This window comes from Ailuropoda melanoleuca, chromosome 15, assembly GCF_002007445.2.
Source record: "Ailuropoda melanoleuca isolate Jingjing chromosome 15, ASM200744v2, whole genome shotgun sequence".
NCBI lineage: Eukaryota > Metazoa > Chordata > Mammalia > Carnivora > Ursidae > Ailuropoda > Ailuropoda melanoleuca.
This window is the reverse complement of record NC_048232.1, coordinates 65,532,089-65,550,618: the sequence shown is the minus strand read 5'-3', so window position 1 is coordinate 65,550,618 and position 18,530 is coordinate 65,532,089. Positions and strand designations below refer to the sequence as shown.

Sequence of the window (18,530 nt, the reverse complement as noted above, 5' to 3'; positions counted from 1 at the left end):
CCCCACCCCAGGCTTAAACCTTGACTAGATAATATCATAAAAGAGTACCTTGCAAGATTAATTATAAAATAACAGGAAATACTTTTTGGAGTTTATATATTTCAACATAACTTCTAAGGTATTATACCCAAAAACCTTGAATCCAAGCATTAATTTAATTTTCCCTCAATATGAACAAAGCAAAATCTAATCACAGAAATAAAAAAAGATTAAGTAAGCTAAAAGCATCCATAAAAATTGGTCCTACTAATTAAATAAACTACTCACGGACAGCATAGTTATGATTTCTCCAGTTGACCTAGATGAAAAATTTATTGCGTTTTGTCCATATTCTTTTGATCCATATACTTCTTTCTTTGATGGTTCCCACTTGTTTCTCCAGAAGAACTACACTACAAAATGGCCACTGAACTGGAGGGTGTGTCTTCATCATTACTAAGCATTTTCCTATCAGAAGCAGCTCTTTGAAAAAAACCTCAAAATAATTTCTTCATTGCCACTCAGTATTACTCAGTGACTGCAAAAGTAATAGAAAGAATAGGGTTTTTTAATGCCTTTAAAGGATATTACTTAAAACTTGTCTTTACTTTAAAATATTTTTACACTAGCAGCAGGTAAGACATATATTCATAAATTTTTCTGGCTGCAGGTTTCTAAAATTTTCCAATCAAAATGCATCCTATCCAATGAATCTTACATGAAATGTTATACACAAAAAAAGTCTTAAAAAGAGTGACTACATTTTTTCTATACAAAAGCACATATGTACTTAAGAACAAGAGTAATCTAGTCTGAAACAAAACATGTCAAAAGAAAGCTGAAGAGGTGCAAACGGAGAAAACTGACTTGCACAGCTCACACACTCAATTGAATATAAAGAGCCACAGTGACTTGGTTTTAACTAAGGGAAAGGAAGACAGCAATGGTTGATTGAGTACCCTCCAGTTCTGACACTACCCTTAATATCATTCAATATCTGGTTAATCAACTGGCATATAATAGGCACTTATTGAATGAAGGGCAGAAGCAAAGGGAGGAAGTAAAACTCATTTTTAACTACTTTAGAAAAAAAAAATTAGAACCAGGTCAAACACACCAGCAATATGTTACTGTTAGAAGAGCATGCAATAAACATTAAAATGAGGTCTGGATATTACTAGATCACATCCAACCTTATTTTCCTTTCTCCTTGTCCCAAAAGATAAAAATAAAAAGAGTGGAGAAAGAATTTGTGGTTCTTTTAAGAGATAGAGATTTTACTCTCAAAATGATGTTATTATGTCCTTTCATCAGAAAGGGAGGCTCTGTAAGGAAAAGTAAAACTAAAAGGACAAGGCACTTTAATAATAAAGGTTAAAGAGATACAAGATTAATGGTGTAGGATTAATCAGCAGAATCCCAACTTTGGGAATTAGGCAACACTGGTACAGAACCAGGAAAACTAAAATTGAGTAAGGGTTTCTGATCTAAAAAAGGACTGGAAATGGGCAGAATTTCTTCCTATATTTCCTAATTAATGGAAGACTCTAAAGGCTTACTCTCACTTATACAATCTATGAGATTTGAGAAAAATTTAACACTAAAGCATGATCTGGTGTAACTCCCTTATAATAAATGGGAAGCAAATTTTAGAGAAATTAAATGTTTCATTCAAGATATCCCTGCTAATTAATGTTAAGTCTCCTGACTACTAGTCTAGTCCTCTTTCCCCAATGCTTTCAAAAAATGAAAGCCTTTGCAGCACCTGACTGGCTCAGTTGGAAGAACATACACAACTCTTGATCTTGGGCTGTGAGTTCAAATCCCATATTGGGGGTAGAGATTAAATTAAAAACTAGGGGCGCCTGGGTGGCATAGCGGTTAAGTGTCTGCCTTCGGCTCAGGGCGTGATCCCAGCGTTATGGGATCGAGCCCCACATCAGGTTCCTCCGCTATGAGCCTGCTTCTTCCTCTCCCACTCCCCCTGCTTGTGTTCCCTCTCTCACTGGCTGTCTCTATCTCTGTCGAATAAATAAATAAAATCTTTAAAAAAAAAAAATTAAAAACTAAAAAAAATGAAAGCTTTTTATATAACTATACCAAGACAACCATAAAAATAATTTAAGTATTATATATCATAACTTGAGACAAAGAAACTTGCATAAATGCAAATAAACTTTTAATAAATGCAAATAAAATGAACTTTTAATAAATGCAATAAAAATTAAGTAAAAAAGAGAGAGACCTACTTACAATCTTTTGGAATGTTTATATATTTTTTAAAATGTTAAAGTCTCTCTTTTTTTTTTTTTGCCCCAAATCTGTTCTGTTTCATTGGTTGTACTTTATTTTTTTTAATGTTAAAAGAGTGCCCAGGACATGTGAAGAAGCCAAAATGGGAGAAACAACATGACCCATACAGAAAAAACCAAAGACTTGTTCCCCAAGAATAATTTTTCCAATTCATGCCAAACAAACTTATTATTGTACATCGGGTAATAAACTAGCTTTGGCCTTAATGGTTATTAATCTTTTATGTCAATAGGGTTCTCATTTAATAATTCCATTAATAAGTATTCTTTCTACTACAGATAGTGATAAAAGCATGAATTTTGCTATGATTCCAATCTCAGCTAACATTCAGAAGCAGAGTATTATATATAATACAATTGTGGAGCTTTATGTATTACAGAAAACTGAAGATACATTTTAAGTGAAAAAAAATGATACCTCAGAAGTTTTTATAATTATTCCAGACAGCAACTCCATTATCAATAGCAAATACTGTCAATGTATACACTCACAGAAAAAAACAACTTACTTCCACTAGTCAAATCAATAATTCAAGGAGGAAAGAATCTACAAATGATACTTATAAAAAATGTCTTAGTGTTCTTTAGAGATGTATAACAACTTTTAAAAATATAAAGGACACTGGAATTAAATTTTAAAAATAAAAAATAAAACAATAAAAATATATAAAAATAATATAAAGAGAATCTCTCAAGTAAGAGAGGTTTTTCTTTGTTTTGTTTTGTTTTGTTTTGTTTTTTGAGGGAGAGAGAGAGCAAGCACAAGGGAAAGACAGAGGAAAAATACCCAAGCAGGCTCCAGGCTCAGCACAGAGTCCAACACAGGGCTCAATCCCACGACCCTGAGATCATAACCTGAGCCGAAATCAAGAGTTGGACACTCAACCAACTGAGCCACCCAGGCGCCCTGAGTAAGAAAGGATTTTTTAAATTTACTTTTAAATGTGCGAGATTGTGTGAGAACCATCTCACATTTATCTGATTGATTTAGCGTGGGGATGGGGGGTGGGGGAGTTAACCTGAACATACTCCCGACAAAGAGTTAACATTTAACACTTTACTGAGAAGTATGAAGGAGGGAAAGAGATCCATTTAAGAGGGGCAAAAATTAGCTTTCCCAGTCATTAACAAAGGAAAAGAGAATGGATTTCAACAAACACCAAAAAAAGTTCAATTACAGAAAGTAATTACTAGGGACAGAATGTTAAAGAATAAAGGGTCCCTTGAGGCCAACTCTGTCCTATAGGGAAGTTACAAAGAAATGGTTTAGATGCACTACAAATAATGCAGAGAGGTAGAAATATTTGTCCTTCAGATATAAAGTTATTTTCAGGTACTCTTCCCTCTGGTAGTAGAAGGATTCCAAATAGGATGAATGACTCAAAGTTTCTGCAATTAATTTATAATGAAAAAATATGAATGCTACAAAAGAGCAACATCTTAACTTTTCAATACCTGCCTAAAGTAGAGACTTCCTACTCAATACATCTTAGAGATAACATTATAGAGTAAAATGATGATATTGGTATTTCAGTATTTATTTTGCTTATTAACCATGTTAGATATGCTATTCATCATTTTCTAAACTGTTCAGCCTGAAAGGTCCAAATCTGAGGTTATGCTGTCCTTTCTACTGGAGCCTCTTGGGTAGTTAAGCTCTAAGATAATGGAATTAGCTTTGAACATATATATGGAATCTAGTGCAGAAAAAAGGAAGGTGGTCAGATTCTCAGGCAAGGACTGGGACCCGGACCTGGGAATCTCACTCTACCCTTCCATTCTTAATTCCTCTACTACACCATCTTTCAGTGCACCCCTAGTCCACCCAGACTAGCATGACTCAAATATGACCTCTGGACCAAAATTATAAGAAAAGATAATAGGTTTATTAATACTCCAGGAAATTGATATTAAATTGCTATTAAATTAAGACACTTAAAAAAGTTTTAAGTAGGGAAAGAATGAATTTGGAATATTTTCCAAAGCTGTGCTTGATTTAAATTTAAAATTTTAATGTTAATGTAGCATGACATTCTGAGTAAATCTTAAGACATAAATGAGTCTGATTTCTGACTTGAAAAGTCATTATAATAACAGTATTAAAACAAATACACCAAAAATATCCAGTCAAATTTTCTTAGGGTAGGAGAGGTTAGGTGTTACAATGGATATGAAAGACTAGTTTGTTCAACCTCCATTCTATCTTCTTTCTTTATAGCGTGCCTCTTACATTAAAGAGACAGGAAAGCTAAATGTAAGATTTCCCAAATTATTTTGCAGCTGGAGTGCTAGATATAAATTGGGCTTTTTCTTTCTCTCTTCCTTCCTTCCTTCCTTTTCTTCTCCCTTCCTTCCTCCTTCCTCCTTTCCTTCCCTTCCCCTTCCTTCCTATAGGTGTTACCAGCTTTCTGGAAATGCAGAGGCAGTTATAGTAGAGACAGTGGATAGATTCTGAGTTACAGTGCCACTGTACCAGCTTTGTGGGTTATTAAGAGGCAGTTGTGTTGATGGTTTCCTGATTCTTATGTTGTTGCTTGTGATCATGATCACGTGTTGATGGTTTCCTGATTCTTATGTTGTTGCTTATGATCGTGATCATGTGTTCTCAGCTTCATGAGCATAATAACCTTGATAGATATTGGGTTCCTTATCTTCCACCTCTCTCCCCCCAAGCTGATGTCCCACATCCCCTGTCCTGTCTTCAGCAAGAATCCTATTAGGTCAGTTTAACCAAAACCCCTCATACCCCAGTGTTTCCTCTTAGTAATGAAATTCCTATGCTATATTTGCAACTGAGCCTGGTTCTGCACTGAGGTCTCATCTCTTCTATTGTGATAGTTGGGATTAAAATCTGTTTTACTGCTTTAAAATCTGTTTTTACTGCTCTGGTTTTTAACAGTATCTCCCATGTATACATGAGGTATACATGTTAATAAATTTATGTTTTTTTTCTTTTTAACGTATCTTTTAGTACCAGGGGTCTCAGTCAAGAACTCAGAAGGGTAGAGGGAAAATTATTTTTGTCCCCTGTATTTCGTTTGTAAAATCAGTTCTAGAGCACAGAGATGAGAAACTGCCTCATTTAGAAGGTGAGCAGTAAAAGTGTTCATGGATTGAAAGATTCGTATCGTGAAGATGGCGAGTCTCTCCAACCAACCTGGAAATTCAAAGCAATCCCAGTCAGAATCTTAGTAGGTTTTTTTTTCTTAACTGAAATTGACAGGCTGATTCTAAAATTCATTTGGAAATGCAAAAGACCAAAAATATTTTAGCCAAAGCAACCCTGAAGGAAAATAAAGCTGCAAGGTTTATCCTACCAGACACTAAGACCTATTATAAAGTTACAGTGATTAAAATAAAGTGTTATGGCACAAGAATGGTCAAATTGACCAACGGAAAAGACAGCATCCAGAAATAAAGCCACACATACAAGGCATCCTGATTTATTACAAAAGCAACATGGTAGGTAGTTCAGTGGGAGAAAGAATAGTCTGCTGAGTAAATGCGAGGTTAACTAGACATCCGTTTGGGAAAAAAATATGTTGATCTTTACTTGATACCATATAAAATCAGTTCCAGATGGACGACAGATCCGAATGCAAAAGGTAAAATAAAGCTTTTAGAGAAAATACCTGCCTAACCTTAAAGTAGGCAAATATTTCTTTAAAAGCACTAACCACAAAGGAGAAAGTTTTAATTGTATTGTAATAAAGTTAAGAGCTTTTGTACATTAAAAGATACTACCAAGAGAGTGCCACACATATTCTGAGATAAGATATTTCAGGTACATATATCCAACAAAAGACTTGTATCCAGTATATGTAAAGAACTCCTTCAAATCAGTAAAAGAGATAATCCAATTGAAAAATATGCAAAAAGCATGAATTGGCTTTACAAAAGTGGATTTACAATGGGTGGGCTCATAAACACATAAAAAGACTCTGAATTTCCTTATTGGGAAAATGCAAATTAAAGGCAAGAGGACAGACCAGAAGCAGACCAGAATAGTAACAAGAACGTCTAGTATTAGCAAGTGTTGGTGAGGATGTAGAGCAACCAGACTTCTTATACCCTGCTGGTAGAGGAGTATAAACTAGTACAACTGGGTTGGAATAATATGTAACAATATCTACAAAAGGTGAGCATATGCATTTCCTATGACTCAGTAATTCCACTTCTAAGTATATATCCAACAGAAACACGTTCAACAAAACATACACACTAAGCAGCACTACTCATAATAATCCCAAATTGGAAACTACCCAAACCATGAACAGTAGAATGGATTAAAAAGTTGTCATACATTCACATGGAATAGTATGGAGAAATAAAAAATGCTCACATGACAATATGGATGAATCTAACAAAACCAGAGAGCAAAAAAAAGTCAGCCAAAAAAGGGCATATACAAGTGGAATTGCACGGTGTAAACAAAACTAAGTTACTAATTACAAGTCTGAATAATGGTTTTCTCTGAGGTGGGCAGAACTGACAAAGGAAATAATAGGTAGCTTCTGGTGTGCTGGTGATGTTGTTTCTTGATCTGGCTGTTGGTTACATGGGTGTATTCAACATGTTAAAATTTGTCAATCTGCACATTTATGATTTGTATACTTTTCTTATGAATATTATGCCTCAATAAAGATTATATGACAAAAAGCAAATAAATAGCAAACTGGAAACAATAATCTACAAGTATAATAAGGCTAAGTAACACATGAAGAACTCATGCAAATCAATTTTTTTTTGCAAATCAATTTAAAAAATATATTTTTTATTTATTTTAGAGAGAGAGAGAGAGAGAGCAAGCAGGGGGACGAAACAAGAACCTGAAGCAACCCTTCACTGACCACTGAGCCCGATGTGGGAGCTCGACCCACAACCGGAAGATCATGAGCTCAGCTGAAACCAAGAGTCAGACGCTTAACCCAATGAGCCACCCAGGTGCTCCTGCAAATCAATTTTTAAGAAGCCAGCATCCAGAGGTGCCTGGGTGGCTCAGTCGGTTAAGCATTGGGACTCTTGATTTGGGCTCAGGTCATGATCTCAGGGTGGTAGACTGAGCTCTGTTTCAAGCTTCGGGCTCCTCACTGGGCATGGAGCCTGCCTAACTAAGATTCTGTGTCTCTCCCTCTGCACCCCCCCCCAAAATAAAAAATAAAAATAAAAAAAAGAAGCTAGCATCTAATAGGAAAATGAACAAAAAATACGAAAACATGCAAAGAAAGAAAGAAAAATGGTTCCAATAAATGCACAAAATATGAATTAGAACAATGGAATGCTATTTTCCCCTATCAAATTAGTAAAGATTTAAAGAAACTAAAAAAGCCATTGCTGAGGATTTGGTGAAATTGACATTCTTATTCCTAATGGAAATATAAGTTAGTATAACCTTTCTGTATAAATCTTAAAAAATTGTCACATCCTTTTGACCCACTAGTTTCACTTCTAGAAATCATTCTAAGGAAAAATCAGAGTTGCAGTTAAAGATGGAATCATATCAGCGTTACTACAATGGTATTTTGAAACAATATAATTATTCAAAATGGAAAAATGGTTACATTACAATACACATACATGCTGGAATATTATGTTATCAATGATGTTTTCAAAGAGTGCTGAATAATTAAAGACTCATGATAAATTTAAATGAAAAATACATACAAAATTCTACGTGGTATGTTATCTTTTGCTTTAATAAATACCACACGCTAAACATACACTTGCTTAAAAAAAGCCTTTAAGAACAGATAATACTGTAATGTTAATAGCGGCCACATTGGGTGGTAGGATAAAGGATGATTTTAATTTTATGGCTTATTTTCTACAATGAAATGTTCTGTGAGCATGCATTACTATTAGATTCAGAAATCTAAGAAAGTAATAGGGTAAAAAATATAACATCTGCCCAGCTTTCTTTAACCTAGAAATCTGAGCAACCTAGACTTTTGTCTCCTTCAGCTCCCACATTCAATCTGTAACTGTTTCCTTGATTTTACTTTTAATTCTAAGAATTACCTGTCCAAGCCATTATTCCATTATTTCTTTTCTCATTTCCAAAATTCAGACACTTGTCTTCCCAAATGAGCTCCTCGAATCCAGACTCTTCATTTTGGTAAAATGGCCCTAACTGCCACTACTTCTACATTCTAGCCACATCAAACCACTTTATTTGGCGACCCTCCACACTCATGCCCCTGAAAAAATCCACACCAGGTAGTTTCACACCTCCTAACCTTGGCACATTCAGTTCTCTTTCCCGGGAACGCATTTTCTCCTTTCGTTCTAATCCGATTCACAGTTCAAGATTTACCTCCGATATCATTTACTGGGTGTAGCTTCTCTGAGGCCACAAGAACAGACTGTCATTTCCACATCAATCCTCCAACAATTTAATACATATTTCAACATTTATCATTCTGCACTGTTTAACGGCTAGCTTTCCCAGTGTATGGAATGGGTCATTTCTGTTTTAAAATTTCTTAAAATCTGGTTGAATGAGTGAACATAAAGCATACATATATGAAATGTATCTACGCTGCGTGTGAGCTTTCACCTGTATCTGATAGATAAATGGCAACAAAAACACTCGCCTGTTTGTTGGTTTTCTTTTTCATTCAAGATGGCAGAGAACGTCTTAAAATAGTCCCACACAAAAGCACTCACACCCAGAGCCTCGAGTCAGAAGAACTGGCTACACCTAGCGCAACAGCAAAGGACAAAAGAATTGAACCTAGATGTGGAGATACCTCGGTCCTAATCACTCTCAGTAGGTGCCGCACAAGAGATTTTAAACCGTGTTAGAAGACTGGCACCTGCTGCCTTCATTACAAGGACCACGCCTCGACAGTGAATGGTGACCTGAGGCACTTCTGGATACTGACCCAAAAAATCGAGGACGAAAAAGGGGGAGCCTAAGTTGTATTTAGGAGTATCCAAAACGCATGCCTGGGCCCCGCCCCACCGGGGCGCAGTACCCGGCGGCACATCCATCTCCGGGGAAGGAGCAGGCAGGGCTCCGGTCCACCGGCCTAGCATCGGGGCCCCAGCTAGGAATTCTGGGCGGGCCTGAGGCGGAGATAGCCGCGGCAAGAGTGCCTCGGGCTACACCTGTCAGGCTGCGACCAACACTAGGCCCAGAAATTGCCGAGATTCGGTGACCAAGGCGGGTAGGAGCGTCACCCGATCCCTTCTCCCGGAATCGGCCCTCCGCCTTCCCCTTTGTCCTTCTCAAACAAAGGCAATCCACACGCACCGCCATTTTCCCCTTACCTCGAAAACCACCTCTTCGTCAAACTCCGGTGTCATCCTTCTCCGCCATGCCACCCGCCTCAGCACGATGGGAAATGAAGGCGGGAGAACAGGCTGCACCCCGGCGTCCCCTACAGACTGTCGCTTCTGGCCAGAAAACTACAATTCCCATAATGCCTCGCAGGTCACGCCCCCTTTTCAGGACGACTTATTGGAACAGAGCAGGAGTGTGTGAGCGGGAGGGGCAGGAGCGGGAGGAAGTTCGAGCCCACTGATTGGAGGAGGCTGGAGCTTTTGTCCGCCTTTTACGGCCGCGACTAGCAGGGGGCGCCTGAAGCACTGATTTATTTTTTATTTTTTATTTTTTTTTTTTGGAGCTGGAGAGGAGCACGTGCCTGCGGAGCTGCGGTGAGCCCTGCTTGAGCCCGCGCCTGGCCATCCTCCTGGAGCTCGGCTGGGTGGCGCTCGTGCCCGCCCGCCCGACGCCTGCGGCTCGCGCCCGGGAGCGCCGCCGGGTCCCTGAAGTTGGCCGCGTCCTTTGTGCGGCGCTCCGGTTGCGCCGCTGGGCAGCGGGACGAAATGCGGGCGCCGCGGAGGCTTTTCTCTTCTGCTCAAACTCTTGAAACAATGGACTGTAAGAGGAGCAAGGATTGAGGGGGGCGAGCAGGGAAGCGAGCTGCACGGGGAATCATGACTTCTGCCGCGGGTAAGTGACGGCGCTCCCACTGCGGCTGGAAAGTTTGTGGGGAGCGCTGCTAGTCTTGGGCTCTGGAGCAATTTTCTCCCTACGGGTGGGTTAACGGTGTTCCCCCTACCTTTCCCTAGGGCTGAGCAAGTGCGGAGCACAAGGCTTGTGGTGCCGGATTTTCTCGTCCCTTCCTGCCCAGAGGGGTCGTTGGAAATCGTGTATCTCTGGGACCTTCCTTTAAACGGGGACCCGTGTTGGGAGCTCTTTGCGCCAGGTGAATCACGAAATGTGAAGAGGGAAATATTTGCTCGTCCCTCCTAAAGTTTGGGGGACGTTGCCTTTGCGTGTGAAAGTAGCTTAGATTCCCATGTTAAGAAATTGGTTATTCTAGGAAAGGGCAGTGTTCCCGGACTGTTGAACTCGGCCACTATGCTGAGTCGCTTTGAACCTAGTATTGACTGGAAACCCTGACCCTTTATTAGATGGAGAACTTTAGAAATTTTGACTCCTGTCCCGGTGCTTTTTCCTGTTACCTGAGAAGCAGAGGAGTAGAATTGTCGATGGCAATTTTTTGCTCAAGGTTTTATGGATTTTTTTCAGTTTCTACCCGGTTAATGTAAACGAAGCCTTACTTTCTGTCTGCCTTCCATAGTCCTTTCTCTTCATCCAAATGACAAAGCCTGTAATTTACCTTTGTGTGGATTTTGAGCAATTCTCGACGTTGTATTTCTAAACAGTCTTAAGGAACAGTTCTTATTTTCCAAAAATAATTAGTAAAGTAATTGCTAATTACTATTAAAATCACTTTATAAGACCATAGGTTAATTTTAAAACCAGAACTTAATAATATATTAAATATTGCGGGGTTTTTTTTCTGTATGTTTTTGCCCATGTCGAAAGAAATACACTTTTATTAGAAATTTTATAGTCATGTAGTGTAAGGCTTCCCCTCAAAGTTACTTCTAGAATCATCACTTAAGTACAATTAAATTTTCTTTGCTTTTCTTGGCATTTGTTTTAAATTCCTGCAACTTGAAGCTGTCAAACAGCACTCTAAATGTTCTGATTTGTATTATTTCTAAAACAGATATATTGGAGTGTTGCATTGCTGGATGTAATCAGATTACAACTAACAAGGCAGGCAGTTAGCCAATAGGAATAAGAAAGCAAGGAGTGAAATATTCCTGAAGATGTTGTGGATCTTTCCTTTTTAGTGTTATATGTGTGTGTGTGGGAGAGATATGTTATCATATACTGTGGAAGTTATTTATAAACTCTTTTCCTTACTAAGGGAAGACTTTCTCCTTACTTGAGGTGAACTATTATCATGTTAAATTTCTGTGCCTCACCTTTCAATTTTTCTTTATTACTGACCCAGTCTAGTTAATTTAAATTTAAAGTATTGGATATTTAAAGATCTTTCCAGCCATTTTAGCTTTCTCCTCCTTTGGAGTGTCAAACACATTTAAAATATTCATATCTTAAATGTATCATTTTCAATTCTAGTCTTAACAGTTGATAATGAACAGGTACAGAAGCATTTAAGTTGACATATAGATGTATAAATCTGATTGAGGGTTCAGTCTGGAAGTTTATGATGCTTTCATTTGAATTACCCGAGAATAATGCAAGCTATTTTTATATTTTATCAACTTTACAATTAAAGAAATCCACAGACATTTTTGTGGTGTTTAAAAGAGGAACACTTCCTGTGTTTAGCTGAGTTAGTTGGTTTTTAGCCTGGCTTGCTGAGAAGCATTAACTAACTTTTTGTTCACCCATCTGTTAAGATTTTTTATAATTCTTTCTCGTGTCTAAATGGAGAATATGGAAGAAAACTGGGGATTTATTTCCATTCCATTCTTATAAAATTATGTGCTCATCATTCTTACAATCTCTTTATGATGCTTTTTTGGTACAATAATCAAATTCTTTAAAACTTTAGGAATATTATTTGCCAGTGGGGGAGGGGATGTTTGTTTATATTGAATCTAATCTGTGGTATTTGGGATGGTTGGCTTAATTTTTAAAAATAAGATGAATGTTAAAAAAATAAAAAATAAGATAAATGTTGTAAAACATCCTGAGTTATGTATCCTGAAGGAGAGCTTGCTTTGTTTTTCTGCATCTGTGAATAAGTAGGCCCATAATAGAGATTTTAGAATTATTCTAATCAGTATATGAAAAAGGAGAGATATTTATCAGTGTATATTTTGTATCCTTTAAAACACATACAGCCTCATTAATGCCTGTGCTTTGCCTTTTGGCTGGTCCAATAGCTAAGAAAGTGTGCACGTGAACCACAGCCATCTGTGTGTAACAGATGAGGAGTATGTTTGTAATAGTAAAATGGTACCAGTGCTTTACTTTCTTACCTTATTTTTCCCTGGAGCCAAACAGCTGTGTAAATAAAAGATTGCTGCTTTGCTCTACAGCTTTTGGGTCTAAATGTTGATATAGTATTAAAATCCAGAGGTGCTGGGTGCATTTCCAAACATCATGCACTTATTTCAAAAGTGACATAGGAGCAGGCTGTAATATAATGGCTTGTTATTTTTTGAGTTGAGTTTCTTTCAAAATAGAACCACTAAGTACTACTACTACTACTAAGAAAGGATTTGGGTTATTGCTGTACCAGTGACTTAAACACTTGCTCTTACTAATAATTAAAAACTTATTCAATTATCTTATTGAAGTTGATTCCTGCTAACTTTTCAAAATATTATTCTACATTTAAATGGATACTAATTTTTTTTTTTTTTAAAGAAATTTCCTGTTACTGAGGCATATTAAAGAGTATGTATATGTGGCAGCTTTGACTATTCCCAGGCCCTATTTTCAGCATTGGGGAATAGAGCAGTGTGTTAAAATGCCTTCTCTACTGGAGCTTGCCTTCTAGTGGTGAAGGCTAGCAAAATTATACTGAAGAAAAATCACACGGGGAAAGGGGACTAGAGAATACAAGGATTCTCCTGAAGCAAGGATTGCAGAAGTGATAATCTCATAATCATATAGGCTTTAGAGATCTGTTCAACTTCTTCATCTACAAGTAAGGAAACTGAGGCAACCAGATCTCTGAGTTATGTTACCTGCTTCCTCCAATACACAGCTTAACTAAGAGTAGCAAGCTAAAGTTCACAGCTACTTACTTAATTCAATGAGTATGCACTGAGAGTGTCAGGTACATACTGCTATACTATATTTATTGGGAATCAACCACAGCTCATATATAGTTACTTGAATTTCTATAACACTGAAAGAGCAGGGATTTATGGTTCTTGGAAGAGGACTCATATAAAGCACATTTAAAGAAAAGAGTAAAATTGTACTAAAGATTAAAAAACAATTTAACTAAAAAGCAAAAATTGATTGGTTAAATGGCTTTTGACAAGGCAATAAATTTCAGAAAGTAAGATTAATTTATGAGACTGGGTTTTGTTTTGTTTTTGTTTTTTTAATTGTGGAAAATACACATAACATGAAGCTTTTGACAAGGCTATAAGATTCAGAAAATAAAAGATTAATTTGATGAGATTGGGTTTTTGTTTTGGGGTTTTTTTTTAGTTGTGGAAAATACACATAACATAAATGTACCATCTGTACCATTTTTAAGTGTATAGTTCAGTAGTGTTAAAGACCTTCAAATTGCTGTGCAATCTCCAGAACTCTTTCCATCAAAACTGACTTTTTTTTTTTAAATTCCGTGAAAAATCCCAGAGGTAGGATGTTTTAAGAATGGTTACAGAACTCAACATGACAGTTTGTCAGGTTTCATTATCTGGGGTAGGGTGAGAGGTTTGAAAGAGGCCCTGGGCATTCATACTTTTATCTTAAGACTTAAGATAAGACTTAAGAGTTTAATTTAATAGACTATTATAGCAAGGTTTATCATTAGGCTTTGAATGGTTTTACAATTTTTTCTACTTAAAAATAATAACGTGCTTATTGAATCGCTAACTGAAATTTTATAGCTTTGGGAATTTGTATTAAATTATTGGAAGTATTTTATTATCTTCTTTATCAGGACATTACACCCAGGAATTGAATGAGAAAACACATGTTATCATGTGACCTTGGTTTGGGAAAATGGTTGGTAAAAGGAAATAGAACACCCTATTCTCTCTCCCTCTCTCCCACTCCTTCTCCCTCCCCCCCACTTTCATATAATAGCTTCCCAAGTGTTGTGACTAATTTCCTTTGTTGAAAAAAAAATCATTACTAAATGAGTATTAAAGCCTCTGTATATTCAGGTACTTAATGTCCAACAGATTTTTTCCCCAGCGAATTAAGTTTTTTTTTAAGCATTAGATCCTGTTGGAGGAACAAACATGAAGTGTAAGAATTATAAGATAAAGTATTTTTACTTCAGGTCTCCTTGGGGGGAACGTGACTAGGTGATAAGTATAGGTGGAAAAACTTAAAAGAACTTAAAAAAATACAGATGTTTGGGCTCTATGTATCTTCATATTATAGGTTTTTTGTGTGAAGCTTTCATTAGGTGCCTTTAGGCTAGGACCAGGTCAGTACAAATCTAGCATAGTATACTAGGTGTTTATTTAAAAGAAAATAGGTGTTTATTAAGTGCTTTTTATATAATGTTGAGGAAGGATTGCTACAATAGAAATTGTGGTCATGTTTTAAATATACTAGAAGAGTGGTTATTAATAAAGGGAACACAGTATATTCACCTGTGGAACTTATAAAAGAAATAACATGTGTCCAGGCTGTATACCCAGAAACTCTGATTGATCAGACACGGCATAGAACCTGTACACATGACTTTTTAAAACATAAAGCTCCGTGAAGGATTATAATGAAAATTCCCAACAATAGTCCCCATACAGAGAAATAGCAACTTTATAATGAATCAAATAATGCAGAAGAACTACTTTTGGTTTTTAAGTTTGGAAAATTTCTGACTTCTGTATTCCTTCTTAGGACACTTTTGGGGTTCTAGTGAGGTAGATTCTTGAGAAAAGGCGCTTATACAACTCCATGGTATATCACTGCGGTAGAAGAATACTACTACTTATTGATATGTAAGCTTAAAGGGTTTCATTTCTATACGACTGAGGCAAATTCACTCACTTAGCACTCAGCAGATGAACTGAAGTGCCGCCTTCTACTATACCAATGATTTCATTTAGTGTCTACTGAGGATATAGTAATCTGTTCCAGAGTTAGAAGAAAAGCTATATTGGACTTGCTAAGAAATGCACACTTTACCCAGAGCTTTGTATATTGGAATTGAAGGGCAGTTTAAGGAATTTCCAAGAGTAATGTTGACTCTTTAATGTAATGTTATCTACCTAGTAAAATGCAAGTTCAGCATACTATCAAAAAAGTAAAAATGTTATCAAATTTAATTATTTATCATCTTTACTTTGGGTTTTTTTGTTTTTTTTTGCTTTTTGGTCATCAAATTATTATTTTTTCCTTTCTAGAGATTAAGAAGCCGCCAGTGGCCCCCAAGCCAAAGTTTGTGGTAGCAAGTAATAAGCCAGCTCCACCTCCTGTTGCACCTAAACCCGATATTGTGATTTCTAGTGTTCCACAGTCAACAAAGAAAACCAAACCAGCAATAGCCCCGAAACCAAAAGTTCTGAAGGGCTCTCCTGTTAGAGACATCAGGCAGTCACCGTCAAGGAAAATCATTGTGAATGTGGAAGAGCACAAACAGGAGTTACCTGAAAATGCTGACAACTCTAATTGTAAAAATGTAGGGCATCAGAGCAGTGATTATATTTTACCAGTGTGTTCCTGCAGTTCTCAGTGTATCCATAAACTTGGGAATAGAGAAAATTTGTGTGTAAAGCAACTTATCTTAGAGCCCCTGGAAATGCATGAAAATTTAGAAAATAGTAAAATTGATAAGTCCTCTTCAGCTATAAAAACAAAGAGTAAATGTGATTCTAATGTTGAAAACATCAAGAGCCAGAGTGGAGTAGTTTTAAAGGCAAACATCCTAGAAGAGAAGCTCAAAGATGTTTTAACGCAACGAACATCACCTTTTATTTCCCTGCAGAAGCACAGATCCACAGACAGCCCAGAAACTAATGATGGCTATAATTCCAACAGACAATTGAGAATTGAATTTGCAGATTTGTCACCTTCCCTGTCCAGCTTTGAAAAAGTTCCTGATCATCACCATTGCCACCTACAGCTCCCTAGTGATGAAACTTATCAGCATAGCAGTGAAAAAAGCAGTACTTGCTTTCATTCATCTGAGCAAGAAGCTCTGGAAAATGGTAAAAGGAGTACCTTTCTATCTTCAGATGGAGTTAGTAAGAAGTCAGAAGTCAAAGACCTTAGTCCCTTAGAAATTCACTTAGTACCATATACCCCAAAATTTCCAACCCCCAAGCCCAGAAAGACACGGGCTGCTTGTCTGTTACGTCAAAAGTATATAGATGTTCCTAGTGAAAGTACTGAAGAACCAGAGAGTTTAGACAGTAACTCTTCTTGTCTTTTAGAAGCTGGTTTGAAAAACAATAAAATCAGTGTTCTTCATCAGAATGTTTTGTGTAACCAGGAACAGGTGGACAAAGTGAAGCCAGGAAATAAAAGTGAATTGAATGTGGACTCCGATGGTGACAGACAAAATTTAGTCAATCCACAGAAAGCTATGTGTCCTGAAGCATCTTCCTTTGAAAAAATGGAAACAGATTCTAATTTAAGTTCTGACAGCAAGACGGTAGATGGTTCTAGTATGTCACTTGCTGTGGACAAAGGGCCCAGTTTTATAAGATGCAGTACTTTATCTATGAGCCTGCCTAAGCAACTCAAATTAACCTGCAATGAACATTTGCCTGCCACCTGTAACCTGGGAGTGTCTGCCCCTCAAATGCAAAAGGAATCTCCAATAAAAGGTGAAAGTTCCTCAAGGATTGTCCCAAAAAAACCTCAAAGACACAGCTTGCCTGCTGCAGGAGTGCTTAAGAAGGCTGCCTCAGAGGAGCTTGTGGAGAAGAGTTCTTATCCCTCAAATGAAGAAAATAATTCAGAGAAAGGTCTAGAAAGAAATCACCTTCAGCATTTGTGCGCCCAAAACCTCAGTATGTCATCCTCCTTTGATATGCCTAAACGGGCTACAGAAAAGCCAGTGTGGAAATTACCTCATCCTATTTTACCCTTTTCAGGGAACCCAGAATCCTTAAAGTCTGTCACTATATCATCAAATAATGAGCTTTCAACTGCCATAACTAAGCCTAGAGCAAAATCGTTATCTGCCATGGATGCGGAAAGGTGCAATAAGCCTTGCAAAGACACTCAAAAGAAAAGCTCTTTAAAGAAGTTGCTCAACATGAAACTGTCCATCTGTTTCATGAAGAGCGACTTCCAGAAATTTTGGTCCAAGAATAGCCAGCTTGGAGACACAACCGCAGGCAGCCTCTCAGGTGGGGAGAGGAAAGGAATGGAGAGTGATTGGCATGGTGTGTTGGTAGAAGAGAAGAGAAGTAAACCTATCAAGGCATATTCTGCAGATAACTACAGCCTGGAATCCCAAAAGAAGAGGAAGAAGTCTCGGGGCCAGACCAATGCAGCTAACGGACCAAGAGCTGAGTCTTTGGATGATCAAATGCTCTCCAGGGAGTCATCATCTCAGTTGCCTTGCAAATCTATTACAAGTGTCTGCGCACCAGAGTATGAAAATGTACGCCATTATGAGGAAATACCCGAGTATGAGAACTTGCCATTTATATTGGCCATAGGGAAAACTCCCGAGTTAGAATGGCAGAATTCCAGAAGCCTGGAGGACACCGATGCAAACGTGTACGAGGTAGAAGAGCCATATGAAGCTCCAGATGGCCGGCTGCAACTGGGACCCAGACATCAGCATTCCAGGTAACATGTAGGTGCCACACGGACACTGTGCTTTTGCTTGGGTCACTGACATTAACCTTCAACAGCCCTATGAAATGGGGAAAAAATCACTGGGTTAGAGAGGGGTTTAGTTAAACATACATTAAATTATCCCAAACTGCAGTGTTCTTTTATCATATAGTCAGTGTGGGTATTTTCAATGCAAACATGAAATAGTTGACTTATTTTAGTAGCTGATTGAAAGAATTTGAACCAGTGGTGGTATAGGTAGTACAAAGGAGACCTAGAGGAGCAAGGCTGCAGGGCCTCCAAGACACCAACTTAGAAGTCGAAGCAGGAATCTAGGGGAGGAAATTGGCCAGTTCAGTGAGGTTTTTTTTGTTAAGTGTAAGAAATGTGTGATGTTTGGGGGCGCCTGGGTGGCTCAGTTGAGCATCTTACTCTTTTTTTTTTTTTTTTTAAGATTTTATTTATTT

The 18,530-nt window shown here is 37.5% G+C and overlaps 2 protein-coding genes across 11 annotated transcripts in view; one reads left to right on the top strand and one right to left on the bottom strand.

Annotated features, from left to right (window-relative positions):
• The window catches only part of VEZT (vezatin, adherens junctions transmembrane protein), a 73,427-nt gene extending 63,738 nt beyond the window's left edge, over positions 1-9,689 (bottom strand). For 7 of the 9 annotated variants that reach the window (XM_034644280.1, XM_034644281.1, XM_034644287.1 and 4 more), the window contains exon 1: positions 9,564-9,689. In XM_034644280.1, coding sequence (XP_034500171.1) covers positions 9,564-9,599 — 36 coding nt within the window. In that variant the 5' untranslated portion in view covers positions 9,600-9,689. Of the gene's footprint in view, positions 1-267; positions 518-8,884; positions 8,992-9,563 lie in introns of all 9 variants that reach the window. The other 2 variants (XM_034644282.1, XM_034644283.1) reach the window with 2 other exon arrangements.
• Positions 9,690-9,853: 164 nt separating this feature from the next.
• Positions 9,854-18,530, top strand: part of FGD6 (FYVE, RhoGEF and PH domain containing 6) — a 110,971-nt gene continuing 102,294 nt past the window's right edge. For both annotated transcript variants that reach the window (XM_002919242.4, XM_019799675.2), the window contains exons 1-2: positions 9,854-10,248; positions 15,675-18,075. In XM_002919242.4, the coding sequence (XP_002919288.1) occupies positions 10,233-10,248; positions 15,675-18,075 (2,417 nt within the window). In that variant the 5' untranslated portion in view covers positions 9,854-10,232. The remainder of the gene's footprint in view (positions 10,249-15,674; positions 18,076-18,530) is intronic.